A 20,903-nucleotide genomic window follows, 5' to 3' on the forward strand; every position below is an offset into this window, starting at 1 on the left:
GAGAATTGGTGTTTAACATTTGAAGAAAATGTACCCTAAATGAAAATTTGTAAATGTCAGATTTGGACTGATCTCAGGTGACTGTTGGCAGTAAAAAATTTAGGCCAGTGTTTGAAAAACTAGTACAATATTTTTATGTCTACTTTATTGGAATGCAGGAACTCGATTTTTGTTTGTTTATGCATATTAACATTAACAGTAATAATATATAATATTATATAAACACACTAAATATCGCATTTATGAATGCTGATACCTATTGTCACATATTGGTACACTATTACATTCTAAGAAGGCACAATACTTGAGGGTCTGATGCAATGTCACAAAGTAGTTGGAACAAAAGGCAACATTAATACAAATCTTTGCGACTTTTATGTTCCTCTTTTCTTCGCTACAAAATCTACTCTCTCTCTCTCTCTCTCATGTCTTTGTACATATATGCTTATTATACCTTTAAACGACTTTTTCTTATTAAACTTGTTATTCAAGTTTGGCATATTGCTGCAGTGTGATGGATCCCCATCGAAGTCCATCACTATCTTCTCTTTACCCTAGTGGCAAGCAAAAGGGAAATCCTTTACTTGAGAGCAGAGTATAAACTCAAGGTCAAAACCTTCAAAAGAATAAAAAATATAAGAATATCAAAACTTTGATTGTAACACCCATAAGGGTATAATGTGCCTCCAGTTTCAGTACTAGTTTTGTTAGACTCAGTACCTAGCTAAGTAGGTGAAAAGGGTGTCGTTTGCTTTAACTATGTGGTCGAGTTTTTAGCCTTCTAATAACATCACACACAATTTTAACTGGGTGTCATTTGATAATGCAAATTCCAAAGTAGATGGATTAATCAAACAACTTGATTGCAGACGAAAAATGTTAACTTGTGAAACAAAAAAACCATATTTTATATGAATGGAGGATTCTTGATGGAAACAGCTTCCTGTTATTAAACGAAAATCCTACGTGTGAAAAGCAAGTTAGGGGTAGTGTAGAAAGTGGACTTCAAATCATGTGAGCAAAGAAAGAATCTCCTCAACGGCCAAATGAGAGAAGAAGAAACAAGAATCTGTTCTGAAACTTACGTATATAATAAGGACCCCATGAAAAAATAATGCATGGCCATATCAAAAACTTTAGTCATCTGTCTCTCTCTCATATTCTCTTTTTTCTCTTCCCTACCTCCCACACTTTCCCTGTCTGCCATAAATACATAAAAAAGTTGAGGGGAATGTCGTCTGGTTCGAGATCATTCATGTAAGTAGTCTCAGACGTAACTCTTCTGGGTGATTTCGGACCAGGCTTCATTCCCCTCAGCAACCAACCAAAAGCAGACACTATTTTCTTCCACTCCTACATACATACACAACCTTCTTTTCCTTTGATCAGTCTCCTTATGATGTCGTGCTCTTGAGCAAGTTCTGAGGCAATTGAAGACCAAAGAAGTATTGCATAAAACGGGTATGTAGCAGTAATTGGTTATCGTGTATACTTTCTGGTGCTTGTTATAACTCATAATTTTAAGTTCCTACCCCTCATCTACAGTTTATTTTGTTCATGTGTTGTTTTGCTGATAAACTATAGTTTGTTTGTTTGACTTTGGGACCTAAGCAGCATAATTAGATTTTTCTTGCTTGTGTTCTGTTGGGGAACAATCTCTTCATTCTTCTCCAGAATCATGTTATTTGTTCAGGACAAACTATTTTTACCAGGTGGTTAATTGATTCCAGAAAACTAACACTACAGAATCAGAAAAGAATTATGAGATTGAAGAAAGGCAAGTGGATTAACGGGTGTAATGAGAAGACTATCACAAGATTCTTCATAACTTTTTGTTGTTATTTCACATTAATCACATGGAAAAGCACACGCTTTCGTAAGACACAAATATCAAAGGGCAGGCTTTGTTGGGATCACAATCATGAGTTGTTTCCAGCATAAAGCTTAATCTCACCAAGTTTCGATCTAGTTCATTTTTAGGTAATACTGATATATTAAATAAATTATTAGCGGAATGATTGGATGGAACACTGTTACTCATCCAATCATTTGCGTCTGAATCTGATTTGAGAGTCTTCTCTTACAGTTGCACTATCTAGTATGAGTACAGAGAAATGGTAAAATAATAGGTGAAAAAAATAGTATTACAATAATGTAGTCCAAGGCTAAGACATGACATACATAGTCAAACCGAAAATATACAGCTAGCAGCAACATAAACTTAAGGCAGTTTTTTTAGGGTAAAGATTGTAAATATCCTCCACTAGAAACAATTTTGTTCGAGTTGAGTAGGACAAATGTGAAGGATAAAGTTTTTCCCTTTTGAGTATTTTTACGTTTGTGTATTTAGGAGGACACGAGATTATTGGTTAAAATGAAAAAAATCCTAGTGATTAAACTGAAACAATACTGTAACAAATGATCAATGTGTTGAGTAGTCAAGTATTTATAGTTTACAACTCATAAAAATGTACCAAAATCACATGGCTATCACAGAATAGGTAACAGTTTTTATATAGCAAATGATTCAATCTAAGGGCATTTTGGAGTGTTGACATCATCCTTTGCAGGGAAACTGAAGTTACAGGTGACAGGAACATGCAGATGGTAGAGTATGGATCGGGGAGTATCACTTGTCCGTTCAATTGCACAAAAGGCGAAAAGAACAGTATAATTATTCTGCCATGTTTCACCTGTGATGGAAAGAAAACCCCCAAGCAGGTAAATGTACCTTTATGACTTTATAAATTTGTAAAGCTGGTTGAAAACTAGGTAAGAACAAACTCTGTAAACCATGAACATGGCTCTAAAAAAATTAGCAGCCAAAGAATGCAGCACCCTTCATACAAAGAGCAGATTAAATAAAGATGCTTGAAACATGACCAAACATTATGTTTGCAATTGCAAAACAGTTCTTTAAATACTGTGCCAATATTTCTTGACCCCACACGCTTGGTGTGATCAAATGCTTGTTTGTTACTTTCATCTGAGTCATGATTTTTATTTTGGTACAGATGAAATAAAAAAAGAACAGTTAGAGACAGCCTTAAAAAAGAGTTGGTAGGGTCATCCCAATTCCCAAAGCAGAGTCCAGTGTTGGTTCATTCCATGATTGATTAATTACAGGCAGAGGCTCCATAGAATCAGATTCCAGATCACTTACCTAAGCCACCAAGCAAGTTCCACCTAAAAGAGACTGCAGAAAGCACAGATAACAAACTACATGCTTCTTTGGCACCTGCAAAGCTGCCATGCACATGCCACAGAACCACCAATTACACCACCAACACCTAAACCTGCTTTTTCTGCATATTTCCCAACAACCAAACATTAACATCCATTCTATTATCATCACTCAATACATGCTACAACTGCAAGATATTATTACATGATCCAAGTTCATGTAATCCAACCAATCATCATGTCACACATTCTTTCTACAAACTACAAAATATAATTACATGTCACATAAAGATTAGTCAGATTAAATAATTCTTGTCTACACAATAATTTCTCTATAATTGCACTGTGGTCCAAGTGTAATTCTGTGTAGTCCCTTATTATAGTCATGTATGCTTTTATAAATTTTCTTATTGACATTTATACAAAGCTATTGCACCTCACCAAAAAGTCAAAACCTCAATTGTTGCATTCCTTCCATAATATCTTTATCCATAGTGTAATGACTCATGACAGAAAACCATCCTGTGAAAGGTTAGTGTATGACATCACAATTTTCTTTCAGCATTTGAAAGTTCAAAAACAAGTGCTCCTCTCCACTACATTTTCAGGATTTATTTCAAAATTCACACCTTTAACAAATTCTCCAAACCACTCTCTGTTATTAGATGAAGTTTATTGAAAAAATACAACTTTAGTTTGCTATTTTGTTTTAGTTTTTGATAAATTCTTAAACAATAATGCATCACTTGTTAAAAGAGATATATGTTTAAGATAATGTTAGTACTCCTCTTCTTACAAACCTATAATATTGCACCACATCTCAAAGGAGTCTTTCTAAAAAGGAAACTGTTAGATCTTCTACAAATTTTTATTGAGAGATTTCTTAACCATGTTCTGATGACAATTTTTAGCAAAACCATAAAAAGAAATTAGCCGCCAAACCATTCGACTTTTCTTTTTTATTATTGCAACGACCTTATTATTTTGTTTTCACTTTCCATCTGTTAATTTATCTATCTATCTATCTCTATCTATATATATATATATATATATATATATATATATATATATATATATATATATATGTGTGTGTGTGTGTGTTAAAGTATGTAGTTCAATTAGTTTGAGTAATTTTTTTTTTCAGTTGCCACTAATATTCAGAGGACATTTTTGGTACAAAAAAAAAACAGAGGAGACTATGGACCATGTTAGGGGTGACATGAGCACAACAATTAGTCAACTATAAAAGGTTAGCAAGACATGAACGCTGAGCCGTAACAAGTGTTTTATTGTAGGGATTGTGTGCACTTTGATATAGGAACATTAATGGACATATTGTTTTTTTCTGTTTTGTGTGTGATAATGCACAGAAAGTTAAGATCACATTTTAAGTTCAACATTAGTTTAACATAGACCAATTTATATTTGATAAATACAACTCCAGTTTGAGTAGATGAAAAAAACAACTTTGAATCTGAAACTAATTTTTAACTTCTTAACAGCATATAATACATTCCCTCAGAAGACTACTAAAGGTGAACGTGAATTTAAGAGTCCAATATACTTCATATTGTGTCATTTGGTCAATATCCATTCAAGAATGTGTTATTTCAATAATGTACTGATTTTGATATATGTTAAATATGGACTGTGATATTAAGTTAATTCCATACAAGTATTAGTTAACTCTATAGATACACGTAAACACGTGAGAAACTAATAAATGATGTGTTACTTGTTCAACAATAATGATTTCAATCAAACAATCTAAAAGTATAGAAGATTTTAGTTAATTTAACAAGAATTGAATATTATTTTATTTAGTTCTTTTAATATTATCATCATCTATTACGAAAATATTGACATAGCTGCCGTTATCACGTTGATATTATTAGGAGTAAAAACACGAATGACATGTTTTTAGAAATTAAAGACAATAATTATAAAAATTCAAATAAATAATTTCATATTTAAAGAAAAATAAAAACAGAAAATAAAATATGAAATATTTATATGGAAAACATATTTAAATTAAACTAATTGGGATGAAAGACTTAAATATTAGCCGTTCCTCAATTTTTTTTGTTTTTCTTTCCCTCCATTTTCAAAGTTTCATCTCTTTTAATCGGTTCAAAGTGTGGCCAAAAGATAGTCCTACTTGTAAATTCTTAAATTTTGCTACTTCAAATCATATGAACGACAAATAAGATCATTCTCTTTGTTCCTATTGGGATTCGACGTGTGAACTTTTATATTGGTGGCAAGATTCAAGTGGATTGGAGAATCCTGATATATGCTCCTGATCGAGAGTTGAAGTAGAAGAGAAGATATGCAAAAGACTATCTGATGCTCAAGTCAATTTGGATCTTTAAAGCAAGAGAGAACGAATGAGTATGGGAGAGTGTGTATTCCTTGAACATACTAAATGTATTTATACGGTCTTTTGGTGTTTTGGACCTCGAATCCTTGTGATAAAACTTGTAATGTAATATAAAACCAATATCAGTGAAATAACAACTTACCTCATATAAGCAATAATAATAATAACAGTAATAGTAATAGTAATAATATAATAATAGTAATAATAATAATAATAATAATAATAATGTGATACCTTTACCCGATATACTGAATATCCTGTAAATATTTGGTGTTGTTCCTACAGAGAACAAACAAGATAAGTTAGGCACAAGCGCCATCTTATCCATGTAGTCCGCTATCTCCTCAGTTGGCCTCTTCCCGGTTGGTACATGTCGGTTTGGACCCAAGAGGGGTTACCTGCAGAAGGGACTCCGAAGCTCAAGTGAGTCAAAGCTCTTCAAAAGGTCAAATAAGTGATTAATGGAGTAATGAATGCGTACCTTTAATTATTGGGGTCCACATGTATTTATAGAGTATTAATCATGTTTGGTTATGCCATGGGCCGGGCCCTGGCTTGGGCTGTAAGTGGGCCTAGGCCCTAGCCCAGGCCCTTAAGAGGACCCACTGAACACTAGGGGGACTTTAATTTTACTAAGTATATTGGAGTAGTCGGCCTAGGCCGACTACTTTCCTTGGCGGTATGTTGGTTATGTGTTGCCTTGTGCAGGTTGTTTCTCTGGACGTTTAGGTTATCGGTTTAGTCTGGTAAGGCTTAGACCAACTCGGCTTAGGCTGACTACTTGATTGCTTTGGCATATATGTATCGTTTTATCACTTATTTGGTCGAGTTTGGCTAGGTGTGGTACAAGTGTAAATATTTGGTATCAAAGAATATCAACATAATCAAACTATCGAGATTTGTCACCATTATCGTTAGAGATGACAATTAAACCCACCTTCGTGGATATTGCCCGAACCCGTCTCTGTTTTGACGAAAAATCCCCACATTGACTGGATATGAGTATGGGTATGGGTATGAGGAATCTCTGAATTTTTCAATTGGGTATGGGTATGGGGAATCTCTGAAGTTTTCAATTGGGTATGAGGATGTAAATATCCCACCATAATACCCATTCCTATTTAAATTATTAAAATATTTACAATTAATTAAGTAACAATATATATATATATATATATATATATATATATATATATATACTTTCTAGTTTTTATTTCTTCTAATTATTTAGTTTGTCATGAAACTTATTCGTATCTCCAATATATATTTTTCATTTTATCATAACCTTTATGTAATTATATTAAAATTATGTATGCCAATTAAAAATTTTCATGTCTCACATTTGAATATTTCTATTATTTTTTAATATTTTTTATTTATTGTATATTTTCTTTTCACATAAGAATGTTTAATGCTCTCAATTTAAGTGTTTAATAGCATAAACCTTTCATTTACTAGGTAATATAAAAAAATTATATATTTACTTATTATTATTAATTTTTGTTTCATTTGAAGAACTATTTTGTTTCGCCAAAAAAAATTATATTATTTCTCAACCATTGAGTATATATGTTGATATTTTAAAAGTTTTCTTAGATTTTTAAGGTATTTTTCATCTTATCATACACTTAATTATACATTTGTTTTCATTTGTGCGATTTCTTTCAATAGTCTCTCTAATTATTTATAAGACACAAATTTGTTAATTTGTTAATATTTTTATTTGTTGTTTATTTTCATCATGTAGAATACTATTTCGATATATTTTATTTAATTATTTTTTATTTTCTAATTCATTATCAATCATACTGTAATTTTTTTACTATAATTGTATAAAATAACTTTTATTTACTAAAATATAAAAATTTAATGTAATTGCCATGAATTTTTTTTATCACCATCCAACATATGTTGGAGTTCAAAAGATAAAAGATCTATGTTAAAATTTTATTATTATGTTTATTATTTGTTCTTTGCGTCATTTTGATCAAGTGATGTATTATAACTTTTATTAGTGTATAAAAAAGAGATTCATTAGAATTTAAAAAATTGAAGTAAACAAACATTTAAAATATATTTTAATTTAAATATTTGTTTTCTTTTTATATTTTTTTTGAAAATATTTTGAAATTTTATCAACTAGGTTTCATTGATGTTTGCAAATTTAATATGTTTTGGTTCTCATGAAATTTTATTTGGTATTATAATATAAAATGTAAACAATTATAATTTATTTCAAAGTATTTGATATCGAAGACACAATCATTCTCCTAAACCTAATATTAAATATTTGATAATATTATGTTTCCTTTACTGTAAGTTTTTCATTGTTTTATAAAAATTAATTAAAATTAATATTGAAGTAGTAGGAAAACGGGTACGGGTATGGGTACGAGATTATACCCGTTACCCGGTGGGGATGGGGATGAGCAGTGGCGGATCTTGACTAAGATTTCTGGGGGAGCCAAAATAATATATTTAAAATTTATATATTTAACATTTTTGTCACTCGTTCACTTTAAATTAATACATAATTTAATATAGTTATAACTATAACAGAAAATACACATATCTACATTTTTCAGCTATTTTTTATTCAATGTAAATAATCATATTATATGTAAAATATTCATTTTCCATTTTACTAATGTGCACATATCAATTCAAAAGTCATCACAAACTTTCATTTCATCATTGTTATGCTTATGCGATGAGCAACCTTATTGTCTTGTTCTCATCTTCTTTTCTTTTTTATCAATTTTAAAAAAAGAATTTATTCCTTTATTTTTTATCAATATACCTATCTATAAAACAAGTTTAAGACAAAAAAAATATTATAATATAATCGAAAATTGAGAGACATAATTACTAAAAAAAGTATGATAATCGAGTTACAATTAAAAATCCTCTATAAAAAATCACATAATACATTATTTGCTCTTCTATATTCATAAACAACGAATATACAAAAGGGTAATGAGATAAAAAAACAGGGCTAAATATTAAACAATTATTGAACTACCAAGTGAGACAAGATATTTTTTTTTCTTTAAGAATGAGAGAAGATATGAAAAAAATGAAGGCAGAAATAATGAGTTTCTGTTTAACTTTTTTTTTATTCAATAACAAATGAAATCAGGTAAAGATGAGAGATGAATACAACACGTTAAAAAAACTCAAGAAACAATGTGAAGAAAATATAAAAATTATCTTAACAATTTTATTTTAATATATTCAATTTTATATTGTACTATTTATTAACATTAAATGTTGTACTTTATAAAAAAATAAAAAAATATTTAATTTAATTTTTAATAATTTTTATTATACTATTATCTAATTTAAAATGATAATTATAATTTAAAAAATTTAAAAATATATATAATTTAAAAATTTTAAATATACATAATTTTAAAAAAATTAAAAAATCTATGGCCCCCGCCTGCTCCATCGTGGCTCCGCCACTGGGAATGAGACAAAAGTTTGATACCCGTTAGGTTTGGGTATGTGGATGATGATAAATTTTTTCTATGAGGATGAGTATTAGATAACGACCCGCCCCGCCCTGCCTCGTTGTCATCCTTAATTACCGTTAATATGTGAATATTTGCCCCCAATAGATGTATCTTAAAATATTTGTATTCTTCTTAGTAATGAGGCTAATTGGGCCTTATTGTGTCGCATTACTTAACATCATCTATTGGACCGGGTAAGTACAGTCTTATTTTTTTATTCATTTTTCTTTAAATATGTTGGATTTTAAGAGTTTATATTTTTGTTTCAGTCATATTAGAGTTTTATTTCAATATATATCAAAGCTACTATTAAGGTGAAATTCCATTTTTTTTTCTTAACATAACAAGACAAAGTATCCATTATGTTGCATTAAGTTGTGTCTAATTTTGTAGCACCATCGTTACTTTTAAAACTGGTATTTTGTTTTTGGCTAAAATCCTCTTTGATCTCTATCTTTACTTTTTATTTAATTTGATTCAATTTTTTATTTAATTAAATTTTATTTTGGGTTAAATTGATCCAATTTAGTCCTTTCTATTTGACTAGTATAATCAGGTAACGCTATATTTGCACATATCACAAGTCAATTCGTAATATTTTTATTTATTTATTATTTTTTTTCTTTTTAGTTTTTTTTTTCACATGTCAGACCTGTGTCGTATCATGTGTCAGTGCTAACATTATGTGTCAATATGTCAATATCACGAGTTAATGTTAACACTATATGGCAGTGTCAACACTAAGTGTTAGTGGTATTCAAGTTAGGTAAAATAAAGATTATGCTTAGGATTGTGAAGGTTCATATAATCATAAATCACAAGATCATTAGGTTTTACTTTTTATATTACAAGCATAATATCACCAAATACACATCCATGAAAATAAAATTAATTCATCTAATATAAATTATTCAAATCAATGGAGGATTTCAAAAAAACAATTCCATTTGGCCGGTTAACTATGAAGTTTAACATAATTTCTCCTCTTGTCAGAATTCAAATGAAATTATAGAGACAAAATAAATATTTTGTGTGTACCAAGATTTGTAGCTGAAAAAAAGAAGAAAAATTTGAATTATATAAAGTTTTAGTTCGGTGGTATTGTGGTGTTGCAATTATGTATTAATTTTTAATTGAGAAATGAATTTTAATAATAATTGTATTAATTTTTAGTTAGATGAAACGTGGGAATAACACACAATGAAATTTTCTTAATTACATAAACTTTTAGCTAGGTTTAGGTTTAATTTAAGCTATATTCATTTACTCAAGAAGAGATGGTGCAACAAAGATTTTAAAGAAAACATAAATTTACACTATTTTGTGATTTTGTATGACGATCTTATTGATCCTCCTATGTTACGATTATATGTGAAATATAAGTTGTAAATACTATGTAAAATCGTAGGATCATGCGATTTTACGATTTAAATCTCAATTTTATCTATTGGTGGTATAAAATATAATAAAATAAATATTATTTATTCATAAAATTGATTTAAGTAGACTAGTTAAGTTAAAAAGATGCAAAATATATTGATAATTTATTTTAAATTTCATGGGAAAATTAATTTTTTTAAAGGAATTAATTTTATAAATAACCTAACAAAGGAAAAATACATTTTTTTAATTATTTCAAATTTTAAAATTCAAAAATTACTATCAGAGCTGTACATTTAACTTTGTAATACTTAAAAAATATATAAGTTGGTTTTTTCTAATTTAAATTAAAAAATAAAATTAATTTCAATATTTCAAGATTGTAATTAGGCTTAATTACTAATTTGGTCACATTGTGAATAGAGACAACATTGGTCAAATTAAAAAAAATTTGGGACTCAATTTAGTTGAAAAATAAATATAAGTGCGGAACTGAATACAAGATATTGCCACATTGCACTGATATGGTCATGTGATACTCTGGAACAACACAGATCTGACACGTGAAAAAAACTTAAAAATTAAGAATAATATATATATATATATATATATATATATATATATATATATATATATATATATATATATATATATATATGTATGTATGTATGTAAGCCCCTTTTATTTTTTGTCCTAAAACGTTGGGCCTGGCCTTGCTAAAGGGCCTAAGTTAGCCCATAAGGGAGCCTCATAACCCCACACTCAACACCTCACTCTCACTTTGGTCTCATTTTTAGAAACGATTCCTATTCCTTCTCCCCTTTTTGCTATAGAGAGCTCTGCTAGGGTTTGAGTAAGCTCTCCTATTTTCTCTTTGTTGTGCGTTTCCCTCATGTAAGTTAGACTCCACCCTTCTCTTCTTTTCTATTCCTATTACCTGGTTTCTGTCTTGGGTCATCCTTATAGACTCATTCTTGCTCCTATGTTTGTGCTCTATAGCTGTTGAGTTCGTTCTTGGAGCTAAGGTGCTTCCGCTATCAATGTCTAAACCCCCCCTCAAGCTTAGCTCTACTCAAAAGGTAAGGGAAGCTAGGGTTTCATGTTTTTAATGTATCTTGCTTGTTTTCAGCTCTGTTTCGTGTTTTTGATGATTGTGTGGTGCTTGTGATGGTATGAAACTACATTGTGCATTGTTCTGGGTAAACTCCTGTTTTTGCATGCGTGAACAGTGGAGAGAATCTGGTATTCTCGCCTAAGCGAGTGGGTCTCGCCTAAGCGAGATTATCATAAACCCTCCCAAGCTTTTGCTCGAGTTATCGCTCAGACAATGAGTTCCAATTTTGAGCGAGAAGTCATCTCCCTCAGGCGAGGAGGTCTCGCTTAAGCGAGAAAACGCGAAAACCCCATTGTTCCACTGCTCGAGCTCTCGCCTAGGTGAAAAGGGCTCGCCTGAGCGAGAGAATCTCTCTCGCTTGAGCGAGTGCCTCTATCCTAAGCGAGATTTGTGCAGGGACGTGCTCTAGTGCTGTTTTCTTCTATATTTTTGGTGGTTGGTCACATGATTGATTGTATTACTCTATTTAAAGCATGAAGTATGTGAATATGCATGTGTTATCTGATTGTATGGACTAGAATTGATGAGCTTGGTATGATTAAGTGCATAAATCATGATTGGTTGATTGGTTGGATATTGGCATGAGATCGTATGCTTGATAAATCTATGGTTGGTTGGTGAGACATGGCTTTGGTATGAATATTGACATAATTCCATGAAACTCTTGGTGAGATTTCATGGTGGTGTTGGATGTGATGGACGTAATTCCATGAATCTCTTGGTGAGATCTCATGGTGGTGCTGTAGGTGATGGACGTAATTCCATGAACCTCTTGGTAAGGTTTCATGGTGGTGCCGTAGTGTATATAATTAGGTAAGAATTCAAGTAAGGATTGCATCCTGAAACTCTAAAGAGTTAGTTAGTCTCACGTAGAGCGAACTGACTCAAGTGGTGAGAGTAGCAGGAGGCCCTAGTCTTTAGCGGGATAATGACCTTAGATGTTTGAAGACTAACCTTGTGCGTGGTAGGGTGAAACCCATTGGCAATGGCTCTGGAAAGCAGTATAGGCCACCACAAATGCAAACATCCGGTGAATCCGACCGATTATATGTATCCGGATAATTGAGTCTTAGAGTTTTGCTTATTTGCTATCTGTAAGACCCGAGCAAATTAAATAATTAAATAAATAATTATTTAATAAATGCGGGTAGTAGAAACCTTTATGGCATTTAATATTAATTATTGTGATGTGGAAAAGTACTAGTTTAAGTGGTTGAGAGTACTTGGTTGTGTTAAGAGGACTTGGGTTTGAGTCCTATATATGCCAATTGTGTGATATATTATTATGTGCATTATTTTAAAGTTATGCTTGGATGTGTGTAGTGATAATGTAATCCTAAAATTATAGGAAATATCACAAAATAGGTATTGGTTGAATTGGTTGTGCACTTGACTGATAATTGTGAGTTGTGGCAGCCATTTTCGTTTTAGGGGTAATTATGCTTAATTAAGGTAATTTTAGAAGAGAGAGAGGGAAAAACGTGAGAGAGGAAGAAAGGAACTGGTTTTGGACGTGAAAAAGAGAGATTCTGGAGGTAATTGGGAGAGCTGCCATTTTGTTTTTGGAAAAGTGAAAGCTGAAACCTTGGAATAGCTACCATAAAGAAAAGATTAGAAGAGCAATTGCAGCAAGAAATTCCAGGTAAGGGGAGCTATTTCGTGTGTTCTTTAATGTGCACGAATGAATGTGCCTTGCCATGAGTTTTCATGCTCAATGTGATGTGAATTGGAGGTTTGATTGTTTTGAGGTTGTGTGAAAAGTCTCTTATGCTATTGTATGAATATGATGAGGGTTTTTTGTACTATATGTTATTTATGGTTCAATCTCAAATTTTGGTGATCAAATTGGGTCTAAATCATGCTCATAAGATTTGTGCACTGTTTTAGATTCCTTAGTAATGTTTGAATGTGATTTTGGGCATTGTTTTTGGTGTCTGCGTGCATGAACAGGGAGGACATTTGCTATTCTCGCTCAAGCGAGCAAGGCTCGCCTAGGCAAAAATAGCAGAGACTCGAACCTGGTTCTGCTCGAGCATCTCGCTCAAGTGGAGAGCCCTTGTTTTGGGCGACATGTCATCTCGCTCAGGCGTGCCTCGCCTAAGCGAGAAATCATGAGGATTGTGTGGTTCTGCTTGAGCATATCGCTCAGGCAGACAACCCTGTTTTGGGCGATAGAGCATCTTGCTCAGGCGAGAGTTCCTCGCCTAAGTGAGAAATCGTGGAATTTCGTGTGTTTTGCTTAACTCGTCGCCGAGGCGAGGGACGTTGGTTCTGGGCGAAGGGTGATCTCGCCCAAGCTAGAAGGAATGCCCAAACGAGAATTCGTAGAGTGCCACTATAATGAGCTCGCTCAGGCGAGAGAACCTAGCTTAAGCGAGACAGGCCTGATCGCTTGGGCGAAGGCTTCTAGCGTAAGCGAGATTAGTGCAATTTTGCGTGTGTTGTTTATACGCATTGATGCGGACTTGGATCAAGAGATGCTGTGCCATGAGCGGATAGGTTCATGGATGGTGGTGAACACATGATGATATGAGCGATGAGGTTCATATCCAGTTACTATCGTGTGGGGATACGAACGAGGTAGGTTCGTATGTTTCGTACTCACACTTGAGAGATGCTGCGTGCGGGGAGGTACGTAGCTGGTGGATCACGTGTGTTAGACTATGGGCGGGTAGGTCCATAGAGCAGGACTACAAGCGGGGAGGTTCGTAGAGCAGGACTACGAGCTGGGAGGTTCGTAGAGGCAGGACCACGAGCGGGCAGGTTCGTGTGAGAATCATAAATCTTGAGTCCATGGCTAACTGTTTGTGTGAATTGAAGGTTGAAAGGCCTTGGGATTTTAAGGTCTTGGCCAAGAAATAACTAGGATGAAACAGATGGGTGCATTATTTTATTATGTTAATTGATATGTTATTTTGTGTATAAGCTCACCCTTTCTGTTTGTGTTTGGCGATGATCGTGTGATTCATTACACGGGAGTAGATGATACTACAGGTGATGCTAGTGATGCATAGAGATGCGGAGAGGGCTAGCTTGGAGATTTTGAGCTAGGGATTTTATTATGATTTTCTTTGTTTGTCGGATTTTGGAACTTGTAATAAGATTATTATTTTAGCTATGTTTAAATTATGGTGCTTTGAATAATGCTTTAAATTTTCCTGCGTTTGGGAATAATGAAAATATGAGGTTGTTTATAAATTATTTATTTATTTATTTTTAATTAAGTAATTCCTAGTAGGGATGTTACACTATCACATGATTGTTTGTCTATCTTGTTGCATGTTTATGATCTGTTTTAAGCATCTGCGGGCCATAACATGTTAAAATGATTTATACTCTAACTTACCCTTTCTGTTTGCTTGTGTGTTTTGGGTGTGATTTTCCTTTTTGCAATGATCATCAATTTATTGATGTGAGCAGATGTGGAAACCCCTAAAGGTCACCAAGGTGATGGAAACTCTACAGTGTAACTAGGTGTGGGTTGGATCTCATTCCTTCAAGTATCCTCTGTAGGCACGATTGCCTATGTTATATCTTGCTTATGAGCAAACTCTGTTGGACATTTGTGAACTTTTACATGTTTGTTCCTGGCATTGTATAGTGCCTTTGTTTCCTTTTGGTATATTTGAATAACGGTAAAAATCCTTATACTTTAAATCTTGTGTCCTTGAATATTATAATTTATGCGATGTTTTATTTGATTATATTTATTTATTAAATGTGACGTTACAATAAATACGACATTAACGTTATTTATACACATTTAACGATAAATCAAATTAATTTAATACAAAATGAAAATTAATTAAAAAAGAAATCAAAGTAAATAAAAACAACCAAAAGAGGATTTAGCCTTTGTTTTTCTAGAATGTTCATGTTAAACAAAATATTGAAGATTTGTGATGGTGGAGAAAGAGCAAGGTGTCCTTGTAAACCCATTTAATTAATAAAATTTGGTTTATTGGAAAACAATCATATCACTTCTCACTAGGGCTGGGCATAATTTACTAAACTATACTAAACTATAGTTAATTGTACTATATTAAACTAAAGTATACTAAACTATTCATAATAATAATTGAACTGTACTATAAAATAGTTCAGTTTTAAGAAACTAAACTTATGATAAGTTAACTAAATTAACTAAGTTAACTATTGAACTATAGTAGATTGAAATAGCAAAATACCTCAAATAAAATATTGGTATTAGGATAAGAATCGAACTTATGTGTTTTATGTCTTACGTTCTATTTTTTCTCTTTCATATTGAAATATTTATTTTATTTTGTCTTAATTTTTTTTCTTTACTCTTTCTTTCAGAAAAATATAAAATATTTATAATTAATTTATTAAAAAAAATTATAAATTAATTCAATATCTTATTTTATTTTGAATGAATTTTACTATGTAATGTTATTTTTCTGTTATGATTTTACAAAAGTTATTTTTAAAAATTAAATTTTGTGACAGCTAACATTTTTATAATTTTTTATTTATATTAAAGTTTTTTTAACTTTAATATTGAAATTTGTATAATAAATATAAATATTGGTACTAACGTATTTTTTATTTTAAAATCTTATGTAATATTATTTTTTAGTTTTAAAATATTTATTATGTGGCATCAACTTTTTTAAAGAGAATTTATTTTAAAAAATTCTTAAAATATTAATTTTATAACTTCATAAAATTTTTAGAACATTTTTCACACGAATATTAATGAATACAAATGTTAAAAAAAATATTAATTTTGAGAATTTTCTAAAATAAATTCTTTTAAAAAATTTTACGCAACATAATAAACATTGTAAAAGTAAAAAGTAATATTACATAAGATTTTAAAATATAAAAAATAATTTAAAACCGATATTTATATTTATTATATTAATTTTAATATTTTAATTACATTTTAAGTTACGGAAAACTTTAATATAAATAAAAAAAATTATAAAAATGTTAATTGGTGTATCGAAGTATGATGCATATTTCAAGTATTATTTTCTAAGCACTTTCAAATTATAAACTTTAAATTATTATTGTGTAGTACAATCATATGTAATTAGTGCAATTCGATTCAAAATAGTGTAATTCAGTTCAAAAATAGTGTAATTCAATTCAAAATCAATGCAATCCGGTTCAAAAATAGTACAATTCAGTTCAAAAAGAGTGAAGTTTATTCAAAATCATTGCAATTCGGTTCAAAAATAGTTTAAAAAACAGTGTAGTTAAGTTAAAAATTAGTGCAGTTCAGTCCAAAAATAGTGTAGTTCAGTCCTGATGTAGTGCAGTTCATAAAACAATTCAGTTTGTAATAGTTCAGTTCAGCTTATATTATAGTGCAGTGCAGTTCAGTGCAGTTCAGTCCAGTTTATTTTTAAGAATAACAGTTCAGTTCAGTTCATCTGAATTGTTTTTCAGTTAAGTGCAGTTCATGCGAACAGTTGTTTAGTTCAGTGCAGTTTTTGCTAGTGCAGTACAGTTTGGTTTATTTTGCCCAACTCTACTTCTGACTCAAGATTTAAATGCTTTGTGTTTATGTACGTTCTCTATATATAATCCCTAAACCCTAATTGGAAGGATGGGACTTTGATAAGAAGAGCGTGACAGAAGAAAAGTATATTAATATATTTTTTTTTTCTAATAAATACGTTACTTTTGTTTCTAATTCCTTTATGACGGTTTGATGATGATATTTTGAAATCATTATATAAAAACTATCTATTTGATAATTCAAAATAATAATGTTTTAATTACATTTATTTTTATTTTTAATTTAAAATTTTAACATATATTTTTGTTAAGGGTTGTCAAAGTAATTTTGTTTTTTGCTTTTATTTCTGGCAAACATATTTGTCAAAAACACAAGAAATAGTATAAGTAACAAGGGTTAAATTGGATTTAAATTTTTGTGTTAATGATCTAAGATTTAATTATTTTATTACTTATTGTTTACAAAGTCTTTTTTTTTTCCGTGAACAAGATTTACTGTATCTCTGTTCGATGAAAAACATTTCGTTTTTCAAACAAGATCATATCATGTTTTCATCAAGAACGCAAATTCAAGAAAATGGGATTGAAGAAACTGAGGTAAAATAATAAGAAACAAACTTGGTAATATTAGTGTGGAAGTGGTTGAGTGCTAGCTTTTAGTTTGGATTCTACATACTAAAGAATAAGCAAAAAGTAGTAGTTTTCATTCTACATTGGAGCAGTTAATAAGCACAAATTGCTCTTCGTACGTCAATGCAAGCAACACATGAATCGTGTGTTGAGAGGCTCTTCTCAGAAAATCTCTTAGGAAGCTAAATATGTGTGACCAACAAAAGGTTCCAACCATAGTTAAACTTACCCCACGTCACTGCATCATGACAGTTCCATGGAATGCTAGAACTCAACTTTTTCTTGGCAACATGTTCTTTGAACTTATTCTCCATATATATGAGGTCTCATCAAAAGTGTAAGTGAAGTATTTTTGTTCCTCCAAGCTGTGTTCTAAACAGGTTTGATCATGACAGACATATTTGAAAACCAACCATCACCTGATTCTTCAAATTATGCGTCAAGCAGTGGCTTCTCCGTGGACGACAAGGAGATTGGATACAGAGCTGCAACATCAAAACATATATATCTTTTGGCCAACAAATCTGCACTCCACTTCTTTTCCATCAAAATTGACCTGAATTATGCTCGCATGGTAAGAGTATTAAGAACCTATCTCATTACATTCAGGCATTGTTTAAGTAAATTTCTTCCTTAATACTTACAAGAAAAAACAAGAGAGTACAATGGATTAAGCTTATGAGAGAAAGTTAATTTATTTTTCTTCTATATATTTATAAAGAAGTTTATTCAAGCATAGTTTATTGATAGAAAATGAGGGAAGGGTAAGAGAATCTAAACATGATGATCGAAACAGAAAGCGAATATTGTGAAATGAGAAGTACAAGTTTTTGTTATGTAGGTAATGGCAGAGTTGGTGGGTACTTTTATTTTGATGTTCTGTGTTTGTGGAATCAGTGCAAGCACAGAAGTCCAAAAGGGTGCAGTGGGCCTTGCGGAGTATGCAGCTACAGCAGGGTTAACAGTGGTGGTGATAATTTTCTCTATAGGGCCAATATCTTGTGCGCACGTTAACCCAGCTATCACAATAGCCTTTGCTACAATGGGTGAATTTCCATGGTTGAAGGTGCTAGTAATAATAGAACGAGAGCTAGCATAGGATGGCATAGCCCTTGTTAAAATTTTCTGGTGGTATAATTGATTAGTTTGTGACTACGTACCATTATTTTGTTGAACAGGTTCCAGTTTACATAATAGCACAGACAGTAGGTTCTATGTCGGCAACATACATAGGTAGCCTTGCATACGGCATAAAATCAGATACTATCATGACCATGCCACTCCAAGGGTGCACCTCTGCCTTCTGGGTGGAGCTTATTGCAACTTTCATCATCATGTTCCTCGTTGCAGCTTTGACATCTCAATCTCAGTCAGTAAGGACTAAGCAACACACACCTAATTAACTTTCTTAAACATGCAACTGCCTAATTAAAACTTGGAACACTCTGCAGGTGGGCCATTTATCTGGCTTTGTTGCTGGTATAGCAATTGGCCTTGGTGTGCTAATCACAGGGTACCTACTGCGGACATACCTTTTTCTTTTCAATAAAAATGCTTGCTCAAATTAGTTTTTTTTTTTTTTTCTTTCTTTTAACTTACTTTTAGATATTGGTAATTTTAGACAAATTAAGATGGTAGTGTGACCAGCAAGGACATGAAATAAAATTATGTGATCCTTGTAGTTAGCTTCAATTCAATCAGTAGGATACGATTTTCGTTGTTGCTGGTTGATAAACTTATTTTAGAGAGATACTTACCTTTTTCTTTGGTGGTTGTTAAACTGCTTTCTATAAATTACTTCCATGGTATGGTATGATACTTCAAACAATAATTTTTAGGTGCTGTGTAATAACTTTTTTACTCTAATGTGAAAATAATCATAGTGTGAAAATAATCATTTCTTTGTTACAAAATGTAATATATCAGAAAAGTATGAGTTAGAAATTTCATATTTTATAGAAATAAAAAAAAAATTTAGTGATATATAAGAAAAATAAGTTTATAAATATAAAATATTTTGGTTTTATGTTGAAAGTAATATCGTATCTTTTGTATGAACAACTTATATCTTAGAAGTTAATTCCCAATAAAAGAGTTCCAACAATAATATCAAAATTGGTTTGTCTTGGTGTTCGATTTAATCACAATCAAGTATGTTTTGCTGTCGTAACGGCATTTACAATGTGGTTCTACTATAGTAAACAATCTTAAAATATGTCAAATATCCTATATGAACAACTCAGACATATATCTCTAGTCTATCAGAGTAAAAGAAAATGCTAACATAGTCTTATTTTGTAATGTCAAAGTCTTGGTTATTGGTTGCAGACCAGTCTCAGGTGGATCCATGAATCCTGCAAGATCATTAGGTCCAGCAATTCTGTCATGGAAGTTTAAGAACATATGGATATACATGGTAGCCCCCAGTGTTGGAGCTGTGGCAGGAGCTGCAATGTTTCGTTTCCTACGCCTTCGAGACCAACATTCTACTACTTTGTTCTCCCCAAACATCAGTGACGCTGGTCGTCCAATACCCTTTTGCTCAAGTTAGTGCACAACATGAATCACTGTTTTAGACCAAACTAAAGAAACTGGGGAATCAGTAGTAATCATTGCATGTCAGATAGCTTTAGCAGTTGACTTCATAGTTTTTTTTTTCTCTAGGAAGAAGTGGGGCCATGATTTTGCTGGTAGAGAAAATTTGGAGTTTGTCCTGTCAAAGAATAGGAGGGTTCAGACAATGATATGTCTTAGGAGGAAAAATATCAGATGGTGTGGTAACAAAATATTTCGACCACAATTAGAGTTGTTTTTGTTCATAGGCACATGGTTCGAATTCGGTTGAAATGTAACACAGAAGAATAGTATTGGGACTAGTTTTTTTTTTTTTAGGATTTTTTTCTTGTTCATTTGGCTAAAAATTAATATCAACGATAATACTGTGGCGGTGAGAAGTTTTCTTCCAGAAATAACTCGTTCATATTTTTCTTGAAGGGACCATGAACAGACATAATATAAATATTTTTTTATGTAATTTATTTCATAAGTAAATTAGTATTACAAATTGTCGAATCCTAAATCATGAACGGGTCGAGAGGCGATAAATGCTTTGATTTCCATAAATATTTTCTCACCATTTTTGGGTCCTATTTGTAAGTTTGTGACTATACCTTTGCAATGCTTCAAAAACTTCTTTAAAATCAACCACGTG

At 31.5% G+C, this 20,903-nt stretch overlaps 1 protein-coding gene and 1 long non-coding RNA gene across 2 annotated transcripts; both read left to right on the forward strand.

Moving 5' to 3' along the window:
• The first annotated feature begins 1,120 nt into the window (after positions 1-1,120).
• On the forward strand, positions 1,121-3,747 carry LOC114190825. Its single transcript, XR_003605856.1, has 3 exons — positions 1,121-1,461; positions 2,571-2,721; positions 3,015-3,747. It is a non-coding gene; the product is annotated as an uncharacterized LOC114190825 (long non-coding RNA).
• A 14,498-nt stretch (positions 3,748-18,245) lies between these two features.
• LOC114190824 (probable aquaporin NIP7-1) lies at positions 18,246-20,251 on the forward strand. The gene is made up of 5 exons (XM_028079875.1): positions 18,246-18,266; positions 18,534-18,758; positions 18,871-19,065; positions 19,144-19,205; positions 20,021-20,251. The coding sequence occupies exons 1-5, from the start codon at positions 18,264-18,266 to the stop codon at positions 20,241-20,243; spliced, it is 708 nt and encodes a 235-aa protein (XP_027935676.1). The 5' UTR covers positions 18,246-18,263; the 3' UTR covers positions 20,244-20,251.
• The last annotated feature ends 652 nt before the right edge of the window (positions 20,252-20,903 follow it).

This window comes from Vigna unguiculata, chromosome 7 (assembly GCF_004118075.2).
Source record: "Vigna unguiculata cultivar IT97K-499-35 chromosome 7, ASM411807v1, whole genome shotgun sequence".
NCBI classification, from domain to species: domain Eukaryota; kingdom Viridiplantae; phylum Streptophyta; class Magnoliopsida; order Fabales; family Fabaceae; genus Vigna; species Vigna unguiculata.

Bases quoted from the DNA above. Each gene is read 5' to 3' on its own strand.
- LOC114190824 (XM_028079875.1), top strand. The intron at 19,066-19,143 runs GTAAGGACTAAG...AACACTCTGCAG, and splicing joins TGACATCTCAATCTCAGTCA to GTGGGCCATTTATCTGGCTT. The intron at 19,206-20,020 runs GTACCTACTGCG...TATTGGTTGCAG, and splicing joins CTTGGTGTGCTAATCACAGG to ACCAGTCTCAGGTGGATCCA.